The 23875-nt window shown below is 44.6% G+C and overlaps 1 protein-coding gene across 1 annotated transcript in view; it reads left to right on the top strand.

The window, feature by feature from the left end:
* The first annotated feature begins 4316 nt into the window (after positions 1-4316).
* STK40 (serine/threonine kinase 40) overlaps positions 4317-23875 on the top strand; it is a 45642-nt gene continuing 26083 nt past the window's right edge. The window contains exons 1-2 of the mRNA XM_056557138.1: positions 4317-4524; positions 22512-22630. Coding sequence (XP_056413113.1) covers positions 22519-22630 — 112 coding nt within the window. The 5' untranslated portion in view covers positions 4317-4524; positions 22512-22518. The remainder of the gene's footprint in view (positions 4525-22511; positions 22631-23875) is intronic.

Here is a 23875-nt window from a genome sequence, read left to right as displayed (position 1 = left end):
GCGGGGCAGAATGGGGAAACCGAAGCGGACCGGCACCGAAGTCCACTTACAGCGGCGGAGGCGACGATCAGCGACGGGGATCAGTGGCAGCAGAGGAGGGCGATGCGGCTCCCTGACCGGTGAGTTGCCTAGCAACACCTGGAGGGCTACAGTTTGAGACCACTATACAGTGGTCTCTAAACTGTAGCCCTCCAGATGTTGCAAAACTGCAAATCCCAGCATGCCCTTCGGCGATTAGTACATGCTGGGAGTTGTACTTTTGCAACAGCTGGAGGCACACTGGTTGGAAAATACTGAGTTAAGTAACAGAACCTAACTGAAGGTTTTCCAACCAGTGTGCCTCCAGCTGTTGCAAAAGTCCAACTCCCAGCATGCTGGGAGTTGTAGTTTTGAAACAGCTGGAGGTTTGCCCCCCCCCCTCCATGTGAATGTACAGGGTAAATTCACACGGGCAGGTTTACAGTGAGGCTGCGGCAAATTTTTTCCCGCAGCACAAACGTCTAGCGGGGAACTCACCGTAAACGCCCGCCAGTGCGAATGTACCCTAAAAACACTACACTGTCCCTTACACTGTCCCCCCCTATAAAAATGAAAAAGTATTGTACGGCAGTGTTTCCAAAACGGAGCCTCCAGCTGTTGCAAAACAACAACTCCCAGCATTTCCGGACAGCCACTGACTGTCCAGGCATGCTGGGAGTTTAGCAACAGCTGGAGGCACCCTGTTTGGGAATCACTGGCGTTGAATACCCCTATTTCCACCCCTATGCAATCCCTAATTTAGTCCTCAAAAGCGCATGGCGCTCTCTCACTTCAGAGCCCTGTCGTATTTCAAGGAAACAGTTTAGGGCCACATATGGGGTATTTCTGTACTCGAAAGAAATTGCACTACAAATTTTGGGGGGCTTTTTCTCCTTTTACCCCTTATGAAAAGGAAAAGTTGGGGGCTACACCAGCTTGTTACTGTACAAAAATAAAACATTTTACACTAACATGCTGGTGTTGCCCCATACTTTTATTTTCACAAGCGGTAAAAGGAAAAAAAGATCCCCAAAATTTGTAACACAATTTCTTCTGAGTACAGAAATACCCCATATGTGGGCGTAAAATGCTCTGCGGGCACACAACACGGCTCAGGAGTGAGAGCGCACTATGTACATTTGAAGTCTAAATTGGTGTTTTGCACAGGGGTGGCTGATTGTACAGCGGTTCATAAACGCAAAAAAATAAATAAATACCCACATGTGACCCCATTCTGGAAACTATACCCCTCCCGGAATGTAACAAGGGGTATAGTGAGACTTAACACCCCACAGGTGTTTGACAAATTTTCGTTAAAGTTGGAAGGGAAAATGAAAACAAAATTGTTCACTAAAATGCTGGTGTTACCCTAAATTTTTCATTTTCACAAGGGAAAATAGGAAAAAAGCCCCCCAAAATTTTTAACCCCATTTCTTCTGAGTAAGAACATGTAAAGTGCTCTGCGGGCGAACTACAATGCTCAGAAGAGAAGGAGCGCCATTGGGCTTTTGAAGAGAAAATTTGTATGGAATTAAAGGCCACGTGTGTTTACAAAGCCCCCATGGTGCCAGAACAATGGATCCTCCCCCCCACATGTGACCCCATTTTGGAAACTACACCCCTCACGGAATGTAATAAGGGGTACAGTGATCATTTACGCCCAACAGGTGACTGACAGATTTTTGGAACAGTGGTCCGTGAAAATGAAAAATGTAGTTTTTAATTTGCTCAGCCCACTGTTCCAAAGATCTGTCAAACGCCAGTGGGGTGTAAATGCTCACTGCACCCCTTATTAAATTCTGTGAGGGGTGTAGTTTCCAAAATGGGGTCACATGTGGGGGGGGGGGGGGGTCCACTGTGCTTGCACCATGGGGGCTTTGTAAACACACATGGCCTCTGACTTTCATTCCCCTGACTGACCATTTCCAAAAGCTCAATGGCGCTCCTCCTCTTCTGAGCAGTGTAGTTTGCCAGCAGAGCACTTGACGTCCACACATTGGGTATTTCCATACTCAGAAGAAATGGGGTTACAAATTTTGGAGATCATTTTCTCCTATTACCCCTTGTAAAAATGAAAAATTTTGGGGGAAAAAAAGCATTTTAGAGAAAAACATTTTTTTTTTCATTTACACATTCAAATTTAACAAAAAGTCGTCAAACACCTGTGGGGTGTTAAAGCTCCCTGTACCCCTTGTTACGTTCCTTGAGGTGTGTAGTTTCCAAAATAGTATGCCATGTGTTTTTTTTTTGCTGTTCTGGCACCATAGGTGCTTCCTAAATGCAACATGCCCCCCCCCCCCCCAAAAAAAAAACAACAACATTTCAGCAAAATTTGCTTTCCAAAACTCAAATGTGACTCCTTCTCTTCTGAGCATTTTAGTTCGCCCACAGAGCATTTTTTCATCCTAACATGGGGTTTCCATACTTAGAAGAGATGGGGTTACAAATTTTGGGGGGCATTTTCTCCCATTACCCTTTGTAGAAATTGTAAATTTGGGGAAAAAAATGCACTTTAGTGAAAAATCTTTTTTCTCATTTACACATCTGACTTTAACAAAAAGTCGTCAAACACCTGTGGGGTGTTAAGGCTCACTGTACCCCTTGTTATGTGCCTTGAGGGGTGTATTTTCCAAAATGGTATGCCATGTGGGGGTTTTCTGATGTTCTGGCATCATAAGGGCTTCCTAAATGTGACATACCCCCCCAAAAAAACATTTCAGAAAAACTCACTCTCCAAAATTCCATTGTCCCTCCTTCCCTTCTGAGCCCTCTACTGCGCCCGCCAAACACTTGACATACACATATGAGGTATTTCCTTACTCGAGAGAAATTGGGTTACAAATTTTGAGAGGATTTTTCTCCTTTTACCCCTTGTAAAAATTCAAAACCTAGGTCTATAAGAACATACGCGTGTAAAAAATAAAGATTTTGAATTTTCTCCTTCACTTTGCTGCTATTCCTGTGAAACACTTAAAGGGTTAACACACTTTCTGAATGTCATTTTGAATACTTTGAGGGGTGCAGTTTTTATAATGGGGTCATTTGTGTGGTATTTCTAATATGAAGGCCCCTCAAATCCACTTCAAAACTGAACTGGTGTGTGAAAAATTCAGATTTAGAAAATTTTGTGAAAAATTAGAAAATTGCTGCTATACTTTGAAGCCCTCTGATGTCTTCCAAAAGTAAAAACATGTCAACTTTATGATGCAAACATAAAGTAGACATATTGGGGGAGATTTATCAAAACCTGTGCAGAGGAAGAGTGGTGCAGTTGCCCATAGCAACCAATCAGATTGCTTCTTTCATTTTCCACAGGCCTCTAAAGAGGCCTGTGGAAAATGAAAGAAGCGATCTGATTGGTTGCTATGGGCAACTGCACCACTCTTCCTCTGCACAGGTTTTGATAAATCTCCCCCATTGTATTTGTGAATCAATATATAATTTATTTGGAATGTCTATTTTCCTTAGAGAGCTTCAAAGTTAGAAAAATACAACATTTTCTATTTTTTCATCAAATTTGGGAATTTTTCACCAAGAAATGATGCAAGTATCGACAAAATTTTACCACTAACATAAATTAGAATATGTCACGAAAAAACAATCTCGGAATCAGAATGAAAAGTAAAAGCATCCCAGAGTTATTACTGTTTAAAGTGACAGTGGTCAGATGTGCAAAAAACACTCTGGTCCTACAGTGAAAATTGGCCTGGTCCTTAAGGGGTTAAAGGGGTACTCCAATGGAAAACATTTTTATTAATTAAACTGGTGCCAGAAAGTTAAACACATTTGTAAATTACTTCTATTTAAAAATCTTATCCCTTCCAGTACTCATCAGCTGCTGTATGTTCCTGAGGAAGTTCTTTTTGAATTCCCTTTCTGCTCTGGACAGTTCCTGATATGGACAGAGGTGTCAATAGAGAGCACTGTGGTCAGACAGAAAGGACATTAAAAATAAAAGAACTTCCTGTGGATCCTAGCATACAGCAGCTGATAAGATTTTAAATAGAATTAATGTAAAAATCTCCAGATAATTGTTTTTTGCCACAAATAATATACCTATTTATGATTTCACACTCCTCTCTCTCGTATTAGTTATGGACTAACAATAATAGTAAACAGGGACGACGTCTTCTCATTCACACGAGGGCGCCCCCATTTAAAGCACGGCATTCAGCAGCCAATCACAGGCGCCTCCATTCACAACACAAAACAACGCCGCTCCACGATGACGTCACTACTCCGGGGAGTGTGGGTGTGGCTTCCATAGGTAACAAATGCACCGCTAATAACCAATAGGAGGAGCTTTCCCATGGTCAGGCGGCGGGCTGGGCGATGGTACAGGCAATCTGATTGGTTACGGCGGAGACTGCGTAATTTCCGTTGTCAAGTGCGCAGCGATGGAGAGCCGGGCTTGATGGTCGGCGGAGGCCTGCCTGTGTGTCTCGCATTCCGCGCTTATCACTGAGCATGAGTCCGGTGTGAGGTGGAGCGAGTGCCGCGTACCAGGTGAGCGCAGAGCGGCCTGTGCAATGCTCGGGCAGAGGGAAGGTGGTACACGGCTGCAGGTAGAGGGGAGTGGGTTCGTCCGGGTGTGCAGGTGAGAGAAAAGAGCGGCTATGCCCCCGGGGGATCCTCTAATGCAGCCCACACTACGTGCTTTGTACTGGGCATGTGTGGGGGACGCCGGGCTGGAGAGGTGATAGGGCTCTCTGTATGTGATCTGGTGCAGTCTTTACAGGAGGTGATCTTCCTGCAGACCAGTGCACTGTATAGAGATCTGATCCCTCACTATATGTGATCTGGTGCAGTCTATACAGAAGGTGATCTTCCTGCAGACCGGTGCACTGTATAGAGATCTGATCCCTCACTATATGTAATCTGGTGCAGTCTATACAGGAGGTGATCTTCCTGCAGACCAGTGCACTGTATAGAGATCTGATCCCTCACTATATGTAATCTGGTGCAGTCTATACAGGAGGTGATCTTCCTGCAGACCAGTGCACTGTATAGAGATCTGATCCCTCACTATATGTAATCTGGTGCAGTCTATACAGGAGGTGATCTTCCTGCAGACCAGTGCACTGTATAGAGATCTGATCCCTCACTATATGTGATCTGGTGCAGTCTATACAGAAGGTGATCTTCCTGCAGACCGGTGCACTGTATAGAGATCTGATCCCTCACTATATGTGATCTGGTGCAGTCTTTACAGAAGGTGATCTTCCTGCAGACCAGTGCACTGTATAGAGATCTGATCCCTCACTATATGTGATCTGGTGCAGTCTTTACAGGAGGTGATCTTCCTGCAGACCTGTGTACTATATGTAATCTGGTGCAGTCTATACAGAAGGTGATCTTCCTGCAGACCGGTGCACTGTATAGAGATCTGATCCCTCACTATATGTGATCTGGTGCAGTCTATACAGGAGGTGATCTTCCTGCAGACCTGTGTACTATATGTAATCTGGTGCAGTCTATACAGGAGGTGATCTTCCTGCAGACCAGTGCACTGTATAGAGATCTGATCCCTCACTATATGTGATCTGGTGCAGTCTATACGGAAGGTGATCTTCCTGCAGACCGGTGCACTGTATAGAGATCTGATCCCTCACTATATGTGATCTGGTGCAGTCTTTACAGAAGGTGATCTTCCTGCAGACCAGTGCACTATATAGAGATCTGATCCCTCACTATATGTGATCTGGTGCAGTCTTTACAGGAGGTGATCTTCCTGCAGACCTGTGTACTATATGTGATCTAGTGCAGCCTATACAGAAGGTGATCTTCCTGCAGACCGGTGCACTGTATAGAGATCTGATCCCTCTCTATATGTGATCTGGTGCAGTCTATACAGGAGGTGATCTTCCTGCAGACCTGTGTACTATATGTGATCTGGTGCAGTCTATACAGAAGGTGATCTTCCTGCAGACCGGTGCACTGTATAGAGATCTGATCCCTCACTATATGTGATCTGGTGCAGTCTTTACAGAAGGTGATCTTCCTGCAGATCAGTGCACTGTATAGAGATCTGATCCCTCACTATATGTGATCTGGTGCAGTCTTTACAGGAGGTGATCTTCCTGCAGACCGGTGCATTGTATAGAGATCTGATCCCTCACTATATGTCATCTGGTGCAGTCTATACAGGTGGTGATCTTCCTGCAGACCTGTGTACTATATGTAATCTGGTGCAGTCTATACAGAAGGTGATCTTCCTGCAGACCGGTGCACTGTATAGAGATCTGATCCCTCACTATATGTGATCTGGTGCAGTCTATACAGGAGGTGATCTTCCTGCAGACCTGTGTACTATATGTAATCTGGTGCAGTCTATACAGGAGGTGATCTTCCTGCAGACCAGTGCACTGTATAGAGATCTGATCCCTCACTATATGTGATCTGGTGCAGTCTATACAGGAGGTGATCTTCCTGCAGACCTGTGTACTATATGTGATCTAGTGCAGCCTATACAGAAGGTGATCTTCCTGCAGACCGGTGCACTGTATAGAGATCTGATCCCTCACTATATGTGATCTGGTGCAGTCTATACAGGAGGTGATCTTCCTGCAGACCTGTGTACTATATGTGATCTGGTGCAGTCTATACAGAAGGTGATCTTCCTGCAGACCAGTGCACTGTATATAGATCTGATCCCTCACTATATGTGATCTGGTGCAGTCTTTACAGAAGGTGATCTTCCTGCAGATCAGTGCACTGTATAGAGATCTGATCCCTCACTATATGTGATCTGGTGCTGTCTATACAGGAGGTGATCTTCCTGCAGACCGGTGCACTGTATAGAGATCTGATCCCTCACTATATGTGATCTGGTGGAGTCTATACAGGAGGTGATCTTCCTGCAGACCTGTGTACTATATGTGATCTGGTGCAGTCTATACAGGAGGTAATCTTCCTGCAGACCAGTACACTGTATAGAGATCTGATCCCTCACTATATGTGATCTGGTGCTGTCTATACAGGAGGTGATCTTCCTGCAGACCAGTACACTGTATAGAGATCTGATCCCTCACTATATGTGATCTGGTGCTGTCTATACAGGAGGTGATCTTCTTGCAGACCTGTGTACTGTATGTGATCTCTTACAGTCTATTCAGGAGGTGATTTTCCTGCTGACCAGTGCACAGTACAGTGGTCTGATCCCTGTACATAGCAGCTGCAGGCTCTTAGTGCTGTGTGTAGGAGCAGCTTAAAGGGGTACTCCAGTGGAAAACTTCTTCTTTTTTTTCTTTTTTATCAACTGGTGCCAGAAAGTTAAACAGATTTGTGAATTACTTCTATTAAAAAAAATCTTAATCCTTCCACTACTTATTAGCTGCTGGATACCACTACAGAGGAAATTCTCTTCTTTTTGGAACACAGTGCTCTCTGCTGGCATCACGAGCACAGTGCTCTCTGCTGACATCTCTGTCTATTTTAGGAACAGCATATGTTTGCTATGGGGATTTTCTCCTACTATGGACAGAGATGTCAGCAGAGAGCACTGTGCTCGTGATTCAGAAGAGAGCTCTGTGTTCCAAAAAGAAAATAATTTCCTTTTGTAGTATTCAGCAGCTATTAAGTACTGGAAGGATTAAGATTTTTTTAATAGAAGTAATTTACAAATCTGTTTTAACTTTCTGGCACCAGTTGATTTAAAAAAATAAAATAAATTCCACTGGAGTACCCCTTTAAGGCTGCAGATTTTCTCCATTGACTACAAAAGGAAAGTCAAAGTCAGCAATAAATCTGCAGCTGCTATGTTTTAAATCCTATGTACTCCAATAATACAATCTGCTATGGATTCAATTCTGTGGTTTGGAGAAATGCTGCAGAAAATCCGCAGTATTGTACATTTCCTCTCGTCCATAGTAGCAGGCCTAAGGTGTGGGAATTGCTGATCATTGTAGTCTTCTAGATGTCAGGCAGACTGTTTGGATCAATGTGCTTCAATAAAAATGGCGCGGTAAGCACTCTTCATTGTCGCTCATTGCCTTTACTGAACTATACACTTAATTGTATTCTACATGGCTGCTAATGGTTCTGTGCAGTTTCATTGGAAGCAGGGGGAACAAAGAATGGTCCTTGGCGTCACCAACACTCCAAGCTTTTTTTATTGTAGCTGTTCAGTGCTGTACTACAAGTCTCAGCACACCACTCATTACCCATTGCTTGTGCAGGCTAGGAATCTGGAATGTTCTACCAGCCTTGGCTTCATCTACTTTCACCTACAGGGAAGACATTTGACATTTCAGAGGAATGAGACACGGAAAGTCTCTGCAATCTTGTTCTTGTCACCACAGACCAAATGACCCAGTCACTTATTAAAGGGGTACTACCGTAGAAAACTTATTATTATAATTTTTTTTTTTTTTACAAATCAACTGGTGCCAGAAATGTAAACAGATTTGTAAATGACTTCTATTTAACAATCTTAATCCTTCCAGTACCTTTTCGGGGCTAAATGCTACAGAGGAAATGCTTATCTTTTTAGATTTCTCTGATGTCATGACCACAGTGCTCTCTGCTGACCTCTGCTGTCTGTTTGCTATGAGGATTTTCTCCTGTTCTTAAAATGGACAGCAGAGGTCAGCAGAGAGCACTGTGGTCATGACATCAGAGAAATCTAAAAAGATAAGCATTTCCTCTGTAGCATTTAGCCCCTAAAAGGTACTGGAAGGATTAAGATTATTAAATAGAAGTAATTTACTAATCTGTTTAACTTTCTGGCACAAGTTGATAAAATAAATAAATAAAAAGTTTTCCACGGTAGTACCCCTTTAACTATAGTAAGGGCCGTATCATGTACACAGTCTCCTTATTAGGCCTATCCGACCCATGATTGTAATAGAAAGGTTTGCCATATATTGTCATTTAGGTGAGAAATATTCAGTGTTTTCCTCAGACAAACCTGTAATGTATAGGCCAACTAGTCTATGGAGACTACAGTAAAATGGCTGACGGTGAGTGGAGCAATCCCTCTGAATGCATTGTAATACAAATGTGGAGAGAGACTATCCACACAGGAATGAGTCTGTAAGGGTCTGTTCACATGGCGGAATTTGGCCTCAAATTAAAGCCCATAGACTTCTCTGGGATTCCGCACTCCCATTCAACCTTCTGAAATTCTGCAAGCGGAATCCCAGAGAAGTCTATGGCCCAGATTTATCAAACTATGTGAGAGTAAAACTGGAGTGATTTTTTTTCACAACAACCAATCACAGCTCAGCTTTCACTTTACCACAGCTCATTAGCTGAGATGTGATTGGCTGCTGTGGAAACATTTCTACAGTTTTACTCTCACATAGTTTGATAAATCTGGGCCTATGGGCTTTAATTTGAGGTGGAAGTTCCGCCGTGTGAATTGACCCTGACTCCCCAGCTGTTGCAGAGCTGCAACTCTTATGCGCTGATATGACATGCTGGGACCTTTTAGTTGTGCCACAGTTTGGGGAACATTAACCCCTTAAGGACCCAGCCATTTTACACCTCAGGACCCGGCCATTTTTTGCACATCTGACCACTGTCACTTTAAACATTAATAACTCTGGGATGCTTTTAGTTATCATTCTGATTCCGAGATTGTTTTTTCGTGACATATTCTACTTTAACATAGTGGTAAAATTTTGTGGTAACTTGCATCCTTTCTTGGTGAAAAATCCCCAAATTTTATGAAAAATTTGAAAATTTTGCATTTTTCTAACTTTGAAGCTCTCTGCTTGTAAGGAAAATGGATATTCCGAATAATTTTTTTTTTTATTCACATATACAATATGTCTACTTTATATTTGCATCATAAAATTGACGTGTTTTTACTTTTGGAAGACATCAGAGGGCTTCAAAGTTCAGCAGCAATTTTCCAATTTTTCACAAAATTTCCAAACTCACAATTTTTCATGGACCAGTTCAGGTTTGAAGTGGATTTGAAGGGTCTTCATTTTAGAAATACCCCACAAATGACCCCATTATAAAAACTGCACCCCCCAAAGTATTCAAAATGACATTCAGTCCGCGTTTTAACCCTTTAGGTGTTTCACAGGAATAACAGCAAAGTGAAGGAGAAAATTCACAATCTCCATTTTTTACACTTGCATGTTCTTGTAGACCCAATTTTTGAATTTTTACAAGGGGAAAAAGGAGAAAATGTATACTTATATTTGTAGCCCAATTTCTCTCGAGTAAGCACATACCTCATATGTCTATGTAAAGTGTTCGGCGGGCGCAGTAGAGGGCTCAGAAGCGAAGGAGCGACAAGGGGATTTTGGAGAGTACGTTTTTTTGAAATGGTTTTTGGGGGGCATGTTGCATTTAGGAATCCCCTATGGTGCCAGAACAGCAAAAATCCCCCACATGGCATACCATTTTGGAAACTAGACCCCTTGAGGTACGTAACAAGGAATAAAGTGAGCCTTAATACCCCACAGGTGTTTCACGACTTTTGCATATGTAAAAAAATTTAAAAAAAATTTCACTAAAATGTGTGTTTCCCCCCAAATTTCACATTTTTGCAAGGGTTAATAGCAGAAAATACCCCCCAAACATTGTAACCCCATCTCTTCTGAGTATGGAGGTACCCCATAAGTTGACCTGAGGTGTACTATGGGTGAACTACAATGCTCAGAAGAGAAGGAGTCATATTTGGCTTTTTGAGAGCAAATTTTGCTCGGGGGCATGTCGCATTTAGGAAGCCCCTATGGTGCCAGGACAGCAAAAAAAAAACACATGGCATACCATTTTGGAAACTAGACCCCTCGGGGAACGTAACAAGAAATAAAGTGAGCCTTAATACCCCACAGGGGTTTCACGACTTTTGCATACGTAAAAAAAAAATAAAAAAAAATCACTAAAAGGTGTGTTTCCCCCCCAAATTTCACATTTTTGCAAGGGTTAATAGCAGAAAATACCCCCCAAAATTTGTAACCACATCTCTTCTGAGTATGGAGGTACCCCAAAAGTTGACCTGAAGTGCACTACGGGCAAACTACAATGCTCAGAAGAGAAGGAGTCATATTTGGCTTTTTGAGAGCAAATTTTGCTCGGGGGGCATGTCGCATTTAGGAAGCCCCTATGGTGCCAGGACAGCAAAATAACCCCCACATGGCATACCATTTTGGAAACTAGACCCCTTGAGGAACGTAAGAAGGCGTAAAGTGAGCATTTACCCCCCACTGGTGTCTGTCATATCTTTGGAACAGTGGGCTGTACAACATTTTTTATTTGCACAGCCCACTGTTCCAAAGATCCGTCAGACACCTGTGGGGGGTAAATTCTCACTGCACCCCTTATTACATTACGTGAGGGGTGTAGTTTCCGAAATGGGGTCACATGTGGGGTTTTTTTTTTTTTGCATTTGTCAAAACCGCTGTAACAATCAGCCACCCCTGTGCAAATCACCTCAAATGTACATGGCGCACTCTCCCTTCTGGGCCTTGTTGTGCGCCCCCAGAGCACTTTGCGCCTACATATGGGGTATCTCCGTACTCGGGAGAAATTGCGTTACAAATTTTGGGGGGCTTTTTTCCCCTTTACCTCTTGTCAAAATGAAAAGTATAGGGCAACACCAGCATGTTAGTGTAAAAAGTTTATTTTTTTTACACTAACATGCTGGTGTAGACCCCAACTTCACCTTTTCATAAGGGGTGAAAGGAGAAAAAGCCCCCCAAGATTTGTTAGTCAATTTCTCCCGAGTACGGCGATACCCCATATGTGACCCTAAACTGTTGCCTTGAAATACGACAGGGCTCCGAAGTGAGAGCGCCATGCGCATTTGAGGCCTGAATTAGGGATTTGCATAGGGGTGGACATAGGGGAATTCTACGCCAGTGATTCCCAAACAGGGTGCCTCCAGCTGTTGCAAAACTCCCAGCATGCCTGGACAGTCAACGGCTGTCCGGCAATACTGGGAGTTGTTGTTTTGCAACAGCTGGAGGCTCCATTTTGGAAAGAGTGGCGTACCAGGTGTTTTTCATTTTTATTGGGGAGGGAGGGGGCTGTGTAGGGGTATGTGTATATGTAGTGTTTTTTACTTTTTATTTTATTTTGTGTTAGTGTAGTGTTTTTAGGGTACAGTCGCACGGGCGGGGGGGTTACAGAGAGTTTGAGCTGCCGCGCAAAATTTGCTGCATTGCAAACTTGCAGCCCGATACTCACTGTAAGCCGCCTGCCCATGTGAGTGTACCCTGTACATTCACAGGGGGGGGACCTCCAGCTGTTGCAAAACTACTACTCCCAGCATGCCTGAGAATGTTTGGGAGTTGTGGTTTTGCAACAGCTGGAGGCACATGGGTTGGGAAACACTGAGTTAGGAAACAATGTTTCCCAACCAGTGTGCCTCCAGCTGTTGCAAAACCACAACTCCCAAACATTCTCAGGCATGCTGGGAGTAGTAGTTCGGCAACATCTTTAGAGCCAGATGTTGCCGAACTACAACTCCCAGCATGCTTGGAGTTGTAGTTTTGCAACATCTGGAGGACTAGTTTGCAGACCACTAATACAGTGGTTCCCAATCTGTGCCCTTCCAGATGTTGCAAAACTACAACTCCCAGTATGCCAAAACTGTCCAGGCATGCTGGGAGTTGTAGTTCTGCAACATCTGAAGGGCCAGATGTTACAGAACTACAACTCCCAGCATGCCTGGACAGTAAGGGCATGCTGAGGATGTGTAGTTTTGCAACATCTGGAAGGGCACAGTGGTCCAAAAACTGTGGACCTCCAGATGTTGCAAAACTGCAACTCCCAGCATGCCCAGACGCCAAGGGCTGTCTGGGCATGCTGGGAGTTGTAGTTTACAGGGTCCTATTATAGCAATGCATGTCGCTTTACGGCGACGTGCATTGCTGTAAAGGGCCCGACCGCGGCTGAAGATCTACTCACCTGTCGCCGCCGCCGCCATCTTCCTCGCCGGGATCCGGGTCTTCAGGGACGAGGTAAGTACCGGGGCCGGTCCCTAGCACTCCCCCGTCCCCCGCCTCGTCCTCCGGTCTTCCTCCCGTCCTCTCCGGACTTTCAGGGGCCGGGCAGGACGGGAGGAAGTAACCGCCCCCCCTCCTGCGATTGGTCGGTTCACTAACCGACAGATCGCAGGGGATCGGAGGAGGTGGCCGGCTTGCCACCTCGCTCCGATACTTCAGCATGGTCCTGGCTGTCTGTGACAGCCGGGATCATGCGAAATTACCGGGCGGTCGGGTCCCAGAGACCCGATCAGCCCGGTATCGCCGCAGATCGCAAGGGCGATTTCCCTTGCGATTTGCGGCGATCGCCGACATGGGGGGCCTACATGGCCCCCCTCGGCGTTTGCCCTGGATGCCTGCTGAAGGATTTCAGCAGGCATCCAGTTCCGATCTCTGCCCGGCGAGCGGCAGAGACCGGAAAACGCCAGGACGTACGGGGACGTCCTTGGTCCTTAAGGCCCAGGGTGCGGGGACGTCCCCGTACGTCCTGGGTCCTTAAGAGGTTAAAGGAGTACTTCCGTGGAAAACTTTATTATTTTTTTTAAATCAACTGGTGCCAGAAAGTTAAACAGATTTGTAAATCACTTCTATAAAAATTTTGTAATCCTTCCAGTACTTTTTAGGAGCTGTATACTAAAGAGAAATTCAAAAAAGAAATGCCACTCCTCTGATGTCATGACCACTGTGCTCTCTGCTGACCTCTGCTGTCCATTTCAGGAACTGTCCAGAGCAGCATATGTGGCCGGCACGCCTCCTCCATACATCTCTCTACATCGAGGGGGGGGGGGTCCCTGCGATCAAACCCCCCTGCGATCAAACACTATCCCGTGTGGATAGGGGATAAGTGTAATTCCGCTGCAGTTGTCCTTTAAGGTAGTGACCGTGGCCCCGATTCATCAAACTGTGTGAGAGAACAGAGAGTAATTTTCCCACAGCAACCAATCACAGCTCAGCTAACAAGCTGAGGTAAAGTGAAAGCTGAGCTGTGATTGGTTGTTGTGGGAAAATCACTCTATTTTTTTCTCTCACACAGTTTGATGAATCTGGGCCCTTCACAATTCCAAGGCTGCGTTCACATGGGCGTCTAGACCCGTCCCATTCTTCTCCCGTCAGAAATAAAAATGGACTTTAAAAAAAATAACGGATCCGTTATTGTTCAGTTAGTAAGCCAAAATGCTCAGAAGTAAAACGGATCAAAAAACGGATGCAAACATGATATTTAAGGCTCATCCGTTGTCCATAGACTTCAATTTTAAATTAACTTTTTTGGCGGAAGAAAAAATACTGCATGCGCCGTTTTTTCTGCCATCAACGAAATGGAAATGAGTGCAGAAAGGGTACAATGGGATATAAACGGATTGTAAAAAAATCCCATTAACAAGGATGGGATTTTTTTTAAACAGTGTTTAATCAGTTAACAGCCTGCAAGAACAGAATCGAAACGTGGATAAAAAAAAACGGACAGACGGCCGTGTGAAAACACCCTAATAGACAAAACTGGTGACAAGTTCAGTCTACTGTATTGATGTAACGAGTACGTGCGACAGTAGTCTCCTAACACATGAAGCTTCTGGAATGGTGGTGCGACCAGTTTAAAGGGGGCAGGTCCTCTGACAGTGGTTATTCCAGAACTGTTTACTCAGGTGTCATTTGGTAAACTGTACATTATGACAACTAGGTTACAATAGGGGCCATCTGGAGGGAGGTGGCTGTATCCTCACAACACAGCAGAAATGAGCCAATATATCTGTATATAGTTTTCTCATGGAAATCCATGACACATGGGTATTCATTGCTGCCTTAGTGGGTTGATGTGTGGTGACAGTCCAGCTTCCTATCTTTACTCATCTGTACCAGAAACACAGTGAACTTAGTTTCAGTTTTACTGTGGTGTCCGTGGGTGTTGTAGGTCTGTCTTCAATGATCCCCTTTTATCTTTTTTTTTTCTTCTCATATTGAAAATAGAAAAATAAAACTGACATTTTATTAGGAAACCTAGATATGTGTAATATTCTGGGCATTCATATGACATTTAGTTTGTACTTACATCAGAATACCATCAATAAGTGTTCTGGTATATACCGCAGCAGGACTATAGGCTTTGATAAGCTGTCATTGGTCTGCTTTTGGTCAGTATAGTTTATATCTATTTACTATGCTTCTATGCCCTTGATGTAGCTCTGATATTGAGTAACACCTGACTGAACTGTGGACGCAGTGCTTTGTTGTTGGTAACGTGGACATACGGAACAATTCCAGTATATGCAATAACATGATGATTCACTGAATCACGTTGCATGTCAGTAAACTGCCTTAAAGGGGTACTCCGGTGAAAACTTTTTTTTTTTTTTTTTAAATCAACTGGTGGCAGAAAGTTCAACAGACTTGTAAATTACTTCTATTAAAAAATCTTAATCCTTCCAGTACTTATTAGCGGCTGTATACTACAGAGTAAATTATTTTATTTTGGGTAGGGATGTCCTGATACCAGTATCGGTATCGGGGCCGATACCCGGTATTTGCATGGTATCGGGGACTGGTCTAATGTCCCCGATACCATAGCAGATACCTGGTGGAGTGCTCCGCTGCTTCTCTGATCCGCATCATGCTGCAGCCCTGTTCCGCCGTCCCCTTTACTGCCGCTGCTCTATTCTGCCGTCTGAATCATGTGGTCTTATGGAGGAGCATGTGACACTCACGTCACTCCACCTCCTCCCCTGCGCCCAGCGTAACACAACGGAGGAAGGAGTGATGTGTATGTCACATGCTCCTCCATAAGACCACATGATTCAGACGGTAGAACGGAGCAGCGGCAGTAAAGGGAACGGGACAGCGGAGCGGCGACAGGCAAGTAAGCAACTACAAGTGGGTTCCTCCTGGCTAAAAGGGGGGTCTTGCTGGCTAAAAGGGGGGTCTTGCTGGCTGCAAGGGGGGGCGGGGTCTTGCTGGCTGCAAGGGGGGGCGGGGTCTTGCTGGCTGCAAGGGGGGGCGGGGTCTTGCTGGCTGCAAGGGGGCGGGGTCTTGCTGGCTGCAAGGGGGAGAAGATGCCTGACTGCAGGGGTCCCCCCCGCTGGGGAACCCCGTGATCTTGCACGCCGCACCCCGATTTAAATCAGTCCCCGGAACGTGTTTGCTCTGGGTCTGATTACTGTCGATCACGCCCCCGCCCATAGGGAGGGGGAGTCACGCTGTCATGCCCCCTCCCATAGGCTTGCATTGAGGGGGCGGAGCGTGACATCACACGGGGCGGAGCCTTGACGTCACAATGCTCCGGCCCTGTGATGGACAGTAATCAGACCAGGAGCGTCTGATTTTAAACGGGGTGCGGCGTGCAAGATCACGGGGGTCCCCAGCGGCGGGACCCCCGCGATCAGGCATCTTATCCCCTATCCTTTGGATAGAGATAAGATGTCTAGGGGCGGAGTACCATTTAAATGCACTGCGTAAAAATCAATTGTTCCAAAAAAAAAAAACTGCCAAATTATTATTATTTTTTTTGTGACTGTACATTTTATTGTAAAATGAAAGGGGTCATTACAAAATACAATTGGCTGCGAAAAAAACAAACCCTCATATGGCTATGTGGGTGGAAAGCTAAGAGTTATGTGAAGAGGGAAAAAGAAATTTGGCGGTCTCCTGGTAAAATGAAAGCTGAACCGTGATTGGTTGTTACGGGTAAAACCAGACAGTTTCGGTCTAGGTCAAAATGTTACTTTTAAGTCCAATTGATCACATACAAAGAAAAGTATTGAGTATAATGCACATTCCAAATATATTGGTTGTGGTAGAAGTGTTTAGTGTCTTCCAATTCACCAGAAGAAGCCATTTTCCATATGAAGTACAGTATTCTAGGCAGACTTGGGCATTTTGCCTTCCGCCTGCCTGGAATTTGGTTTGCATGGAATAAAAGTGTTCCCACGCACCTCTGTGAGGAAATGTAAGAGGAGCTTTGTTCTACAATTACGCTCCTATAAACACAGCCGGCTTGGCTTTCCACACACTTCATTCATTAGGCAGGCAGTCATTATGTTGATGTATTGTTGGGTAGCACTTTAACCTCTTCACTGCTGTAATAACTTTATTATCAGACTGTAAAGTTCTAAGAATACTTTACAAGTGAGAATGTAGGCCGCTGACAAACGAAAAGCCTCAAAATATTTCATTGCCTGGGTTAGTTTCTTCATCAGTTTATAAAGGTAGCTTGCGTTTTATTATGATTGATGTGTTTTTTATGTAAATTCTTCCCGGCTGGAAGCTCTGCCCAAAGCTTTTGGATCTGCGACTCTTGTCATGACTGACAGCAGAATTGTCAGATGCCACCCTGCCCTCTTGTTGGCAAATAGAACGTTGTCTTGGGAGTAAAGATGAATTTAAAGTGTAACTACTGTTTAGAAAGTATATCTCAGCCAGTCAAACTTTCTTTTTAAAGAAAGCCGCTGGAATCTGATTGGTTGATCTAAGCTCAAGGTGTGATAAATCCCCTACATGTCAGACATTGTTATTTAAAGGGGTACTCAGGAAGTAAAAAAAAAGTTTTCAAATCAGCTGGTGCCAGAAAATTATTCAGATTTGTAAATTACTTCTATATAAAAATCTTAATCCTTTTAGTACTTATCAGCTGCTGTATACTCCACAGGAAGTTGTATAGTTCTTTCTAGTCTGACCACAGTGCTCTCTGCCGACACCTCTGAACATGTCAGGAACTGTCCAGAGCAGGTTTGCTATAGGGATTTGCTCCTACTCTGGACAATTCCTGGCACGGAGAGGTCTCCTCATAGACTCACCGAGCTCCAGCACAAATGTAAACAAGGCCTAAAGAACCACATTGGTTAACCCCTTAAGGACTCAGCCCATTTTCAGCTTAAGGACTCAAAAAAATCTTTGTTTTTGCACTTTTGCTTTTACCTCATTTTCTAAAAATCATTACGCGTTCAATTTTGCACCTGCAGACACTTATAAGGGTTTATTTTTTGCGTCACCAATTGTACTTGGTAATTACATTACTTATTTTATAACATAATCTGCAGCAAAACAAAACTATTTGTGGGTTAAAATGAAAAAAAAAAACAAAAAACGCCGGCTTCCATTTCTACGCAGTGCACTTTTCGGTAAAAATAACACATTATTTTTATTCTGTAGGTCCAGGCTGCAAGTGGAATTTTGCCTGCTAAATTTTGGCAGTATGGGTGGGCCCTTAAAGGGGTACTCCGCCCCTAGACATCTTATCCCCTATCTGGGGTCCCGCTGCTGGGGACCCACGGGGATCACTGCTGCAGCACCCCGCTATCATTACTGCGCAGAGCGAGATCGCTCTGCACGTAATGACGGGCAATACAGGGTCCGGAGCATCGTTACGTCACGGCCCCGCCCCTCGTGACGTCACGGCCCGCCCCGTCAATACAAGTCTATGGGAAGGGGGATGTCATGAGGGGCGGAGCCATGACATCACGCTGCTCCGGCCCCTGTATCACCCATCGTTACGCACAGAGCGAACTCTCTCTGTGCAGTAATGATGGTGGGGTGCCGCAGCAGCGATCCAGGGGGCCCCAGCAGCGGGACCGTGGTGATCTAACATCCCCTATCCTTTGGCTAGGGGATAAGATGCCAGGGGCGGAGTACCCCTTTAAGGTTCATTCACACTATGCAATCCTGAGAAATATTCCGTGCAGAATTTCCGCCTGGAGCAGGCAATGGTGAAACAAGCAAGTGCAAGGACCACTTAGAAATGCGCCGTCTCAATAGACTGCAATGACTTTCAAAACTGATTCCGCTGTAAGAATTAACATATTCATTCTTTTGGTGAGTTTGGGATCTGGAATTTCAGCAGCAGAAGTTCCGTAGTGTGAATGGTGCAGTAGAATTCCACTGGGAACAATTGGAGGCTGCTGTAGTGGCATTTTGCTGAGAAAATACATAGGTTGAATAAGCCCTTAACTCGTTTAACCCCTTAACGACCACAGACGTAAATGTACGTTTACATTTACGTCCTGTGTATGACTGTGAGCATCGGAGTGGTGCTCGCGTCATACTCTGCAGGTCTCGGCTATGAGCAGCCGGGGACCCGCCGGTAATGGCCGACATCCGCAATCGCGTGGCTGTCCGCCTTTAACCCATCAGATGCCGTGATCAATACAGATCACGGCATCTGCCGCAATTGCATGTTAAAATAGATGATCGGATCGCCCGCAGCGCTGCTGTGGGGGTCCGATCATCTGTAATGGCGGCCGGAGGTCCCCTCACCTGCCTCCGGCCGTCTCCTGGCGTCTTCTGCTCTGGTGTGAGATTGAGCAGAGCAGATCACAGATAATACTGATCAGTGCTATGTCCTATGCATATTCCCCTATGGGGACATAAGAAGTGTTAAAAAATAAAAAAAATTGAAAAATGTAAAAATAAAAAGTAAAAAAAATTTGAAAAATCCCCTCCCCCAATAAAAACGAAAATTGTCCCTTTTCCCCATTTTACCCCCCAAAAAGCATTTTTTTTTTTTTTATAAACATATTTGGTATCGCCGCATGTGTAAATGTCCAAACTATCAAAATATACTGTTAATGATCCCATACGGTGAACGGTGTAAACATAAAAAAAAGACCAAAAATGCTGCTTTTTTTTGTCACGTTTTAAAAAAAAATAAAAATAAGCGATCTAAAAGTTTTATTTATGTAACTGTGATATCATTCAAAAGTATGGTGCGAATAAGGAGCCCTCATACCGCCCCATATACGGAAGAATGGAAAAGTTTTAGGTTGTCAAAATAGGGCGATTTTAGATTACTGATTTTGTACAAAAAGTTTTTAAATTTTTTTAAGCGGTACAAAAATATAAAAGTATCTAGCCATGGTGGGTATCATTTTAATCGTTTTGACCCACAGAATAAAGAACACATGTCATTTTTACCATAAAGTTATATTTATATGTGAAAACAAAACCCTCCAAAATGTGCAAAATTGTGGTTTTCATTTAAGTTTCCTCTTTAAAAAAAATAATTCTTTGGGTTCGCCGTCCATTTTAAGGTAAAATGAGAGGTTTCATTACAAAGTATAATTGGTCACGCAAAAAACAAGCCCTTATATGGGTCTGTGGATGGAAATATAAAAGAGTTATGGATTTTAGAAGGCGGCGAGGAAAAAAACGAAAAACGCTAAAATAAAATTGGCCTGGTCCTTAAGGTCAAATTGGGTCCTTAAGGGGTTAAGGTCTCCAATAAATAGCCAGTTTAATTTGGCTTCATGGTGAAAAGTGAAATAAATAGATATAATATATAGAAAGGATAAAAAACAATGATGATTCAGCACGATGACATGATGATGATGAACACATCAGCCTGAAGAACAAACATACTGACAGGGCATTGACATTGCAGTTCTGCTGTAACTTTGTCTAGAATTACACTCACCCAAAATGAAGAAATCCTTTGGGGACATGTAATAATGTACATATGACTGTATTGTGCTCTTTAGTTTACCGCGGCTATGATGCAACATGTGGGACCGGATTATGCTGTGCCGGCGGTAATGAATAACTCTTCTATGGATGTCCTCTGTGGTAAATTCTCTTGGTAACATTATCACTTGCCGTATAATAGCACCGGTGGGTTATGTAAGAATGGCGTCATTGTCACTGACGGGACCACTGTTCTTACAATGCATGGCAGCATTCCTGTATTGCAGCTTATTTACAGTCCAATGACTGAGAAATAGTGTGCACTTCCTTGTAGACAAAATATGTGTATCACGGTATTTTTGTAACTTATGGCGGTTCCATGGTATATAACGGTATTTCTCCCCCCCCCCCCCCCCCAAATTCATGTTACCCGCCAGCGCTGTTCTGCTCCCCCCAATTAATTATCAGCCCAGCGGGGTACTACTCACGTATGTCACCCGCAAGCACTGCCCTCCTCCTCTTTGTTGCGGGCCACCGGCGCTGGCTGTAACTCTATACTGTACGCCAATGGTCTTCAACCTGCGGACCTCCAGATGTTGCAAAACTACAACTCCGGGCATGCTGGCAGTTGTAGTTTTGCAACAGCTGGAGGTCCGCAGGTTGGAGACCACTGCTGTACGCTGTATCCCTATGCTCGGGCTGCAAAAGATAAACAAAATAAACTTTAACTTACCTACGTTGGCTTACGCTGGGGACTGGAATGTCGGACAGCCGTCAGCTTATCACCGGCCAGAGCTATGTCCCGCCCGGCCAGTGATAGGCTGAGCCCACTGTCATTAAGAAGCCGGCCAGAGCTCCTTACATGACAGTGGGCTCAGCCTATCACTGGCCGGGTCGGGACATCGCTCTGGCCGGTGATAGGCTGGCGGCTGTCCGACATTCCCGTCCCCAGGAACAGCGTGAGGCCGACGTAGGTAAGTTAAAGTTTATTTTCTTTATCTTTTGCAGCCCGGGCATAGGGATACAGTGTACAGCAGTGGTCTCAAACCTGCGGACCTCCAGCTGTTGCAAAACTACAACTCCCAGCACGCCCGGACAGCCGTTGGCTGTCCGGGCGTGCTGGGAGTTGTCGTTTTGCAACAGCTGGAGGTCCGCAGTTGGAGACCACTGGCGTACAGTGAGGTCTAGCGCCAGCTGCTCCCAACAAAGGAAGAGGGCAGTGCTTGCTGGTGACATGTGAGTAGCACCCCGCTGGGCTGATAATTAATTGGGGGGGGGAGCAGAACAGCGCTGGCTGGTAACATGATTTGGTAATGGTGGGGGGGGAGCAGAACAGCGCTGGCAGGTCACATATGATTAGTTCCCCGATGTGGGGACAGCGCAGCGCAGCGCTGGGCTGATAATTCATTAATTCCCAAGGGGGAGGGGCCAAACCGGTATTGCGGTATGGGGAAAAATTAATATCGTGCAGCACAAAAATTTCGGTATGAACCGGTATACCGCCCAGCTCTACGTGAATGGCACTTCTACTTTAATGGTTTCCATTTTGAGGGTAGCAGCAGGTGGTCTGGCAATAATTTGGTGACCTCAGTAGTCATTTTTAATGTTGAAAGATTTAAAGGCTGTTATTAGCCAAATGAAATAGACGTTCCTGTTATTTTGTTTTGTTAAACACTAGAGATGAGCGAACTTACAGTAAATTCGATTTGTCACAAACTTCTCGGCTCGGCAGTTGATGACTTATCCTGCATAAATTGAGTTCAGCTTTCCGGTGCTCCGGTGGGCTGGAAAAGGTGGATACAGTCCTAGGAAAGAGTCTCCAAGGACTGTATCCATCTTTTCCAGGCCACGGGAGCACCTGAAAGCTGAGCTAATTTATGCAGGATAAGACATCAACTGCTGAGCCGAGAAGTTCGTGACGAATCAAATTTACTGTAAATTCGCTCATCTCTATTAAACACTTCTGACCTATTTTATGTGGAAGACCTGTTAATTTCTCCGATGTGTATGGTATCCGACTGTAAACTGAGCAGATGGAGATTTGTCTGCTCAGGAACTGACTGTAAAATCAGTAGGTGGAGAAAGTATGCAGGGAAAAGGCATGGAAGTGAGCAAGCAGCATTTCACCCCATCCATCCCTTTCTTCTCGCTTCTCTCTTCCAGATAGAGGATGAAGAGAAGAGCATCTGAAAGGGATTCTGGAGAGACATCTGCCAGATCAAAGGCACTGTGCAGCAGTATCTCTGGAAGTAATGCCAAGAGGGCTGGGCCATTCATTCTCGGTGAGTGGAAACTACTTGGTTTTGGATATATTTTTTTCTTTCTTTCTTTTTTTTTTGGAAGTTGTAGTTTATTTAGGTGTGTACTGCAGCACTAGCGTGTTGGCATACAGATGGACAGCCAAAAAGTATCATTCCTCAAGTGTGTTTTTCATGATTCAGATAACTAGGATTCAGAATTATTGAAATGTTGTCTACCTGGCATCTTGGGACTGTGGAAATCGTGCTGTTGTCAGTTACCTTTGTAGAAAACTAGCCAGCATAGAAGAATTGTCAAGATCTACACCTTTTAGTTATATTCATCAAGTAGTGTGAGAGTCAGGTATTTACTAGGGGGCTTATATTGTGACAAAGGTATCATTTACTAACAGGATCCCGACACTTTTTGTCGGGTTTTGCGCCAGAATCTGGCGCACAACCCAACAAAATCAAAATCACTCAGAGTGAGAAAAAAACAACAACAAAAGGGGCGTGTTCCCAACAAAAAGAGAAAACCTGTGAATTTTGCTTCACAGAAAACAGACAGCTCAGAGCTGTCGGTAAATTCCTCAAAATGGAGTGACTCCTGCTACCCCCAGCATGGAACAGAGTCTGTTCCATGTTGGGGGTAGTAGTAGAGGGGCTGAGGGATTGATCGCACCAGGTCTCACTTCTGAGACCCGATCCGATCAGATGTTATTAAGCAGGGGAGCGGGGGGCATGTTCCGATCCCCTGCAATGTACAGTAAACTTTCATTTTTAAATTCCCCACCAGGAGCCCTGAATGGGGGGGGTATATATCTGGCCCCTCCAGCGTTTCTATATATCTTTCCCCCTGCTGCGCTATATCAAACTTAGTGCCCGCTGTGCTTTAATAAATGTACTGCCCCCCCCCCCAGCGCTATTATATATCTATACTGACCCCCACTGCGCATATACTGACCCCCGCTGCACATATATATATATATATATATATATATATATATATATATGACCCCCCCCCCCCAGCTGCACATATTAATATTCATATTTTCTCCCTCCCCTGGCTGCCAATGAACGAAAACTCTATTAGCGGCGGAGCGGAAGGCTGCTGCCCGCTCACGCTGCTAAGAGTTTGTCATTCATAGCGGGCAGCAGCTGCATATCATGATGTGGGAGTCAGACATATGGATATATGTCTGACCCTCACAGCATACATATACAAATGCCGGCTCACCGCTATGAATGACAAGTAAGCTATTGGGAGCAGCAGCGCGAGCCTCCCTGCAC

Source organism: Hyla sarda, chromosome 2, assembly GCF_029499605.1.
Source record: "Hyla sarda isolate aHylSar1 chromosome 2, aHylSar1.hap1, whole genome shotgun sequence".
Classification (NCBI taxonomy): domain Eukaryota; kingdom Metazoa; phylum Chordata; class Amphibia; order Anura; family Hylidae; genus Hyla; species Hyla sarda.
Note: the sequence above shows the minus strand (reverse complement) of the source record. Positions and strands in the feature narration are given on the sequence as shown.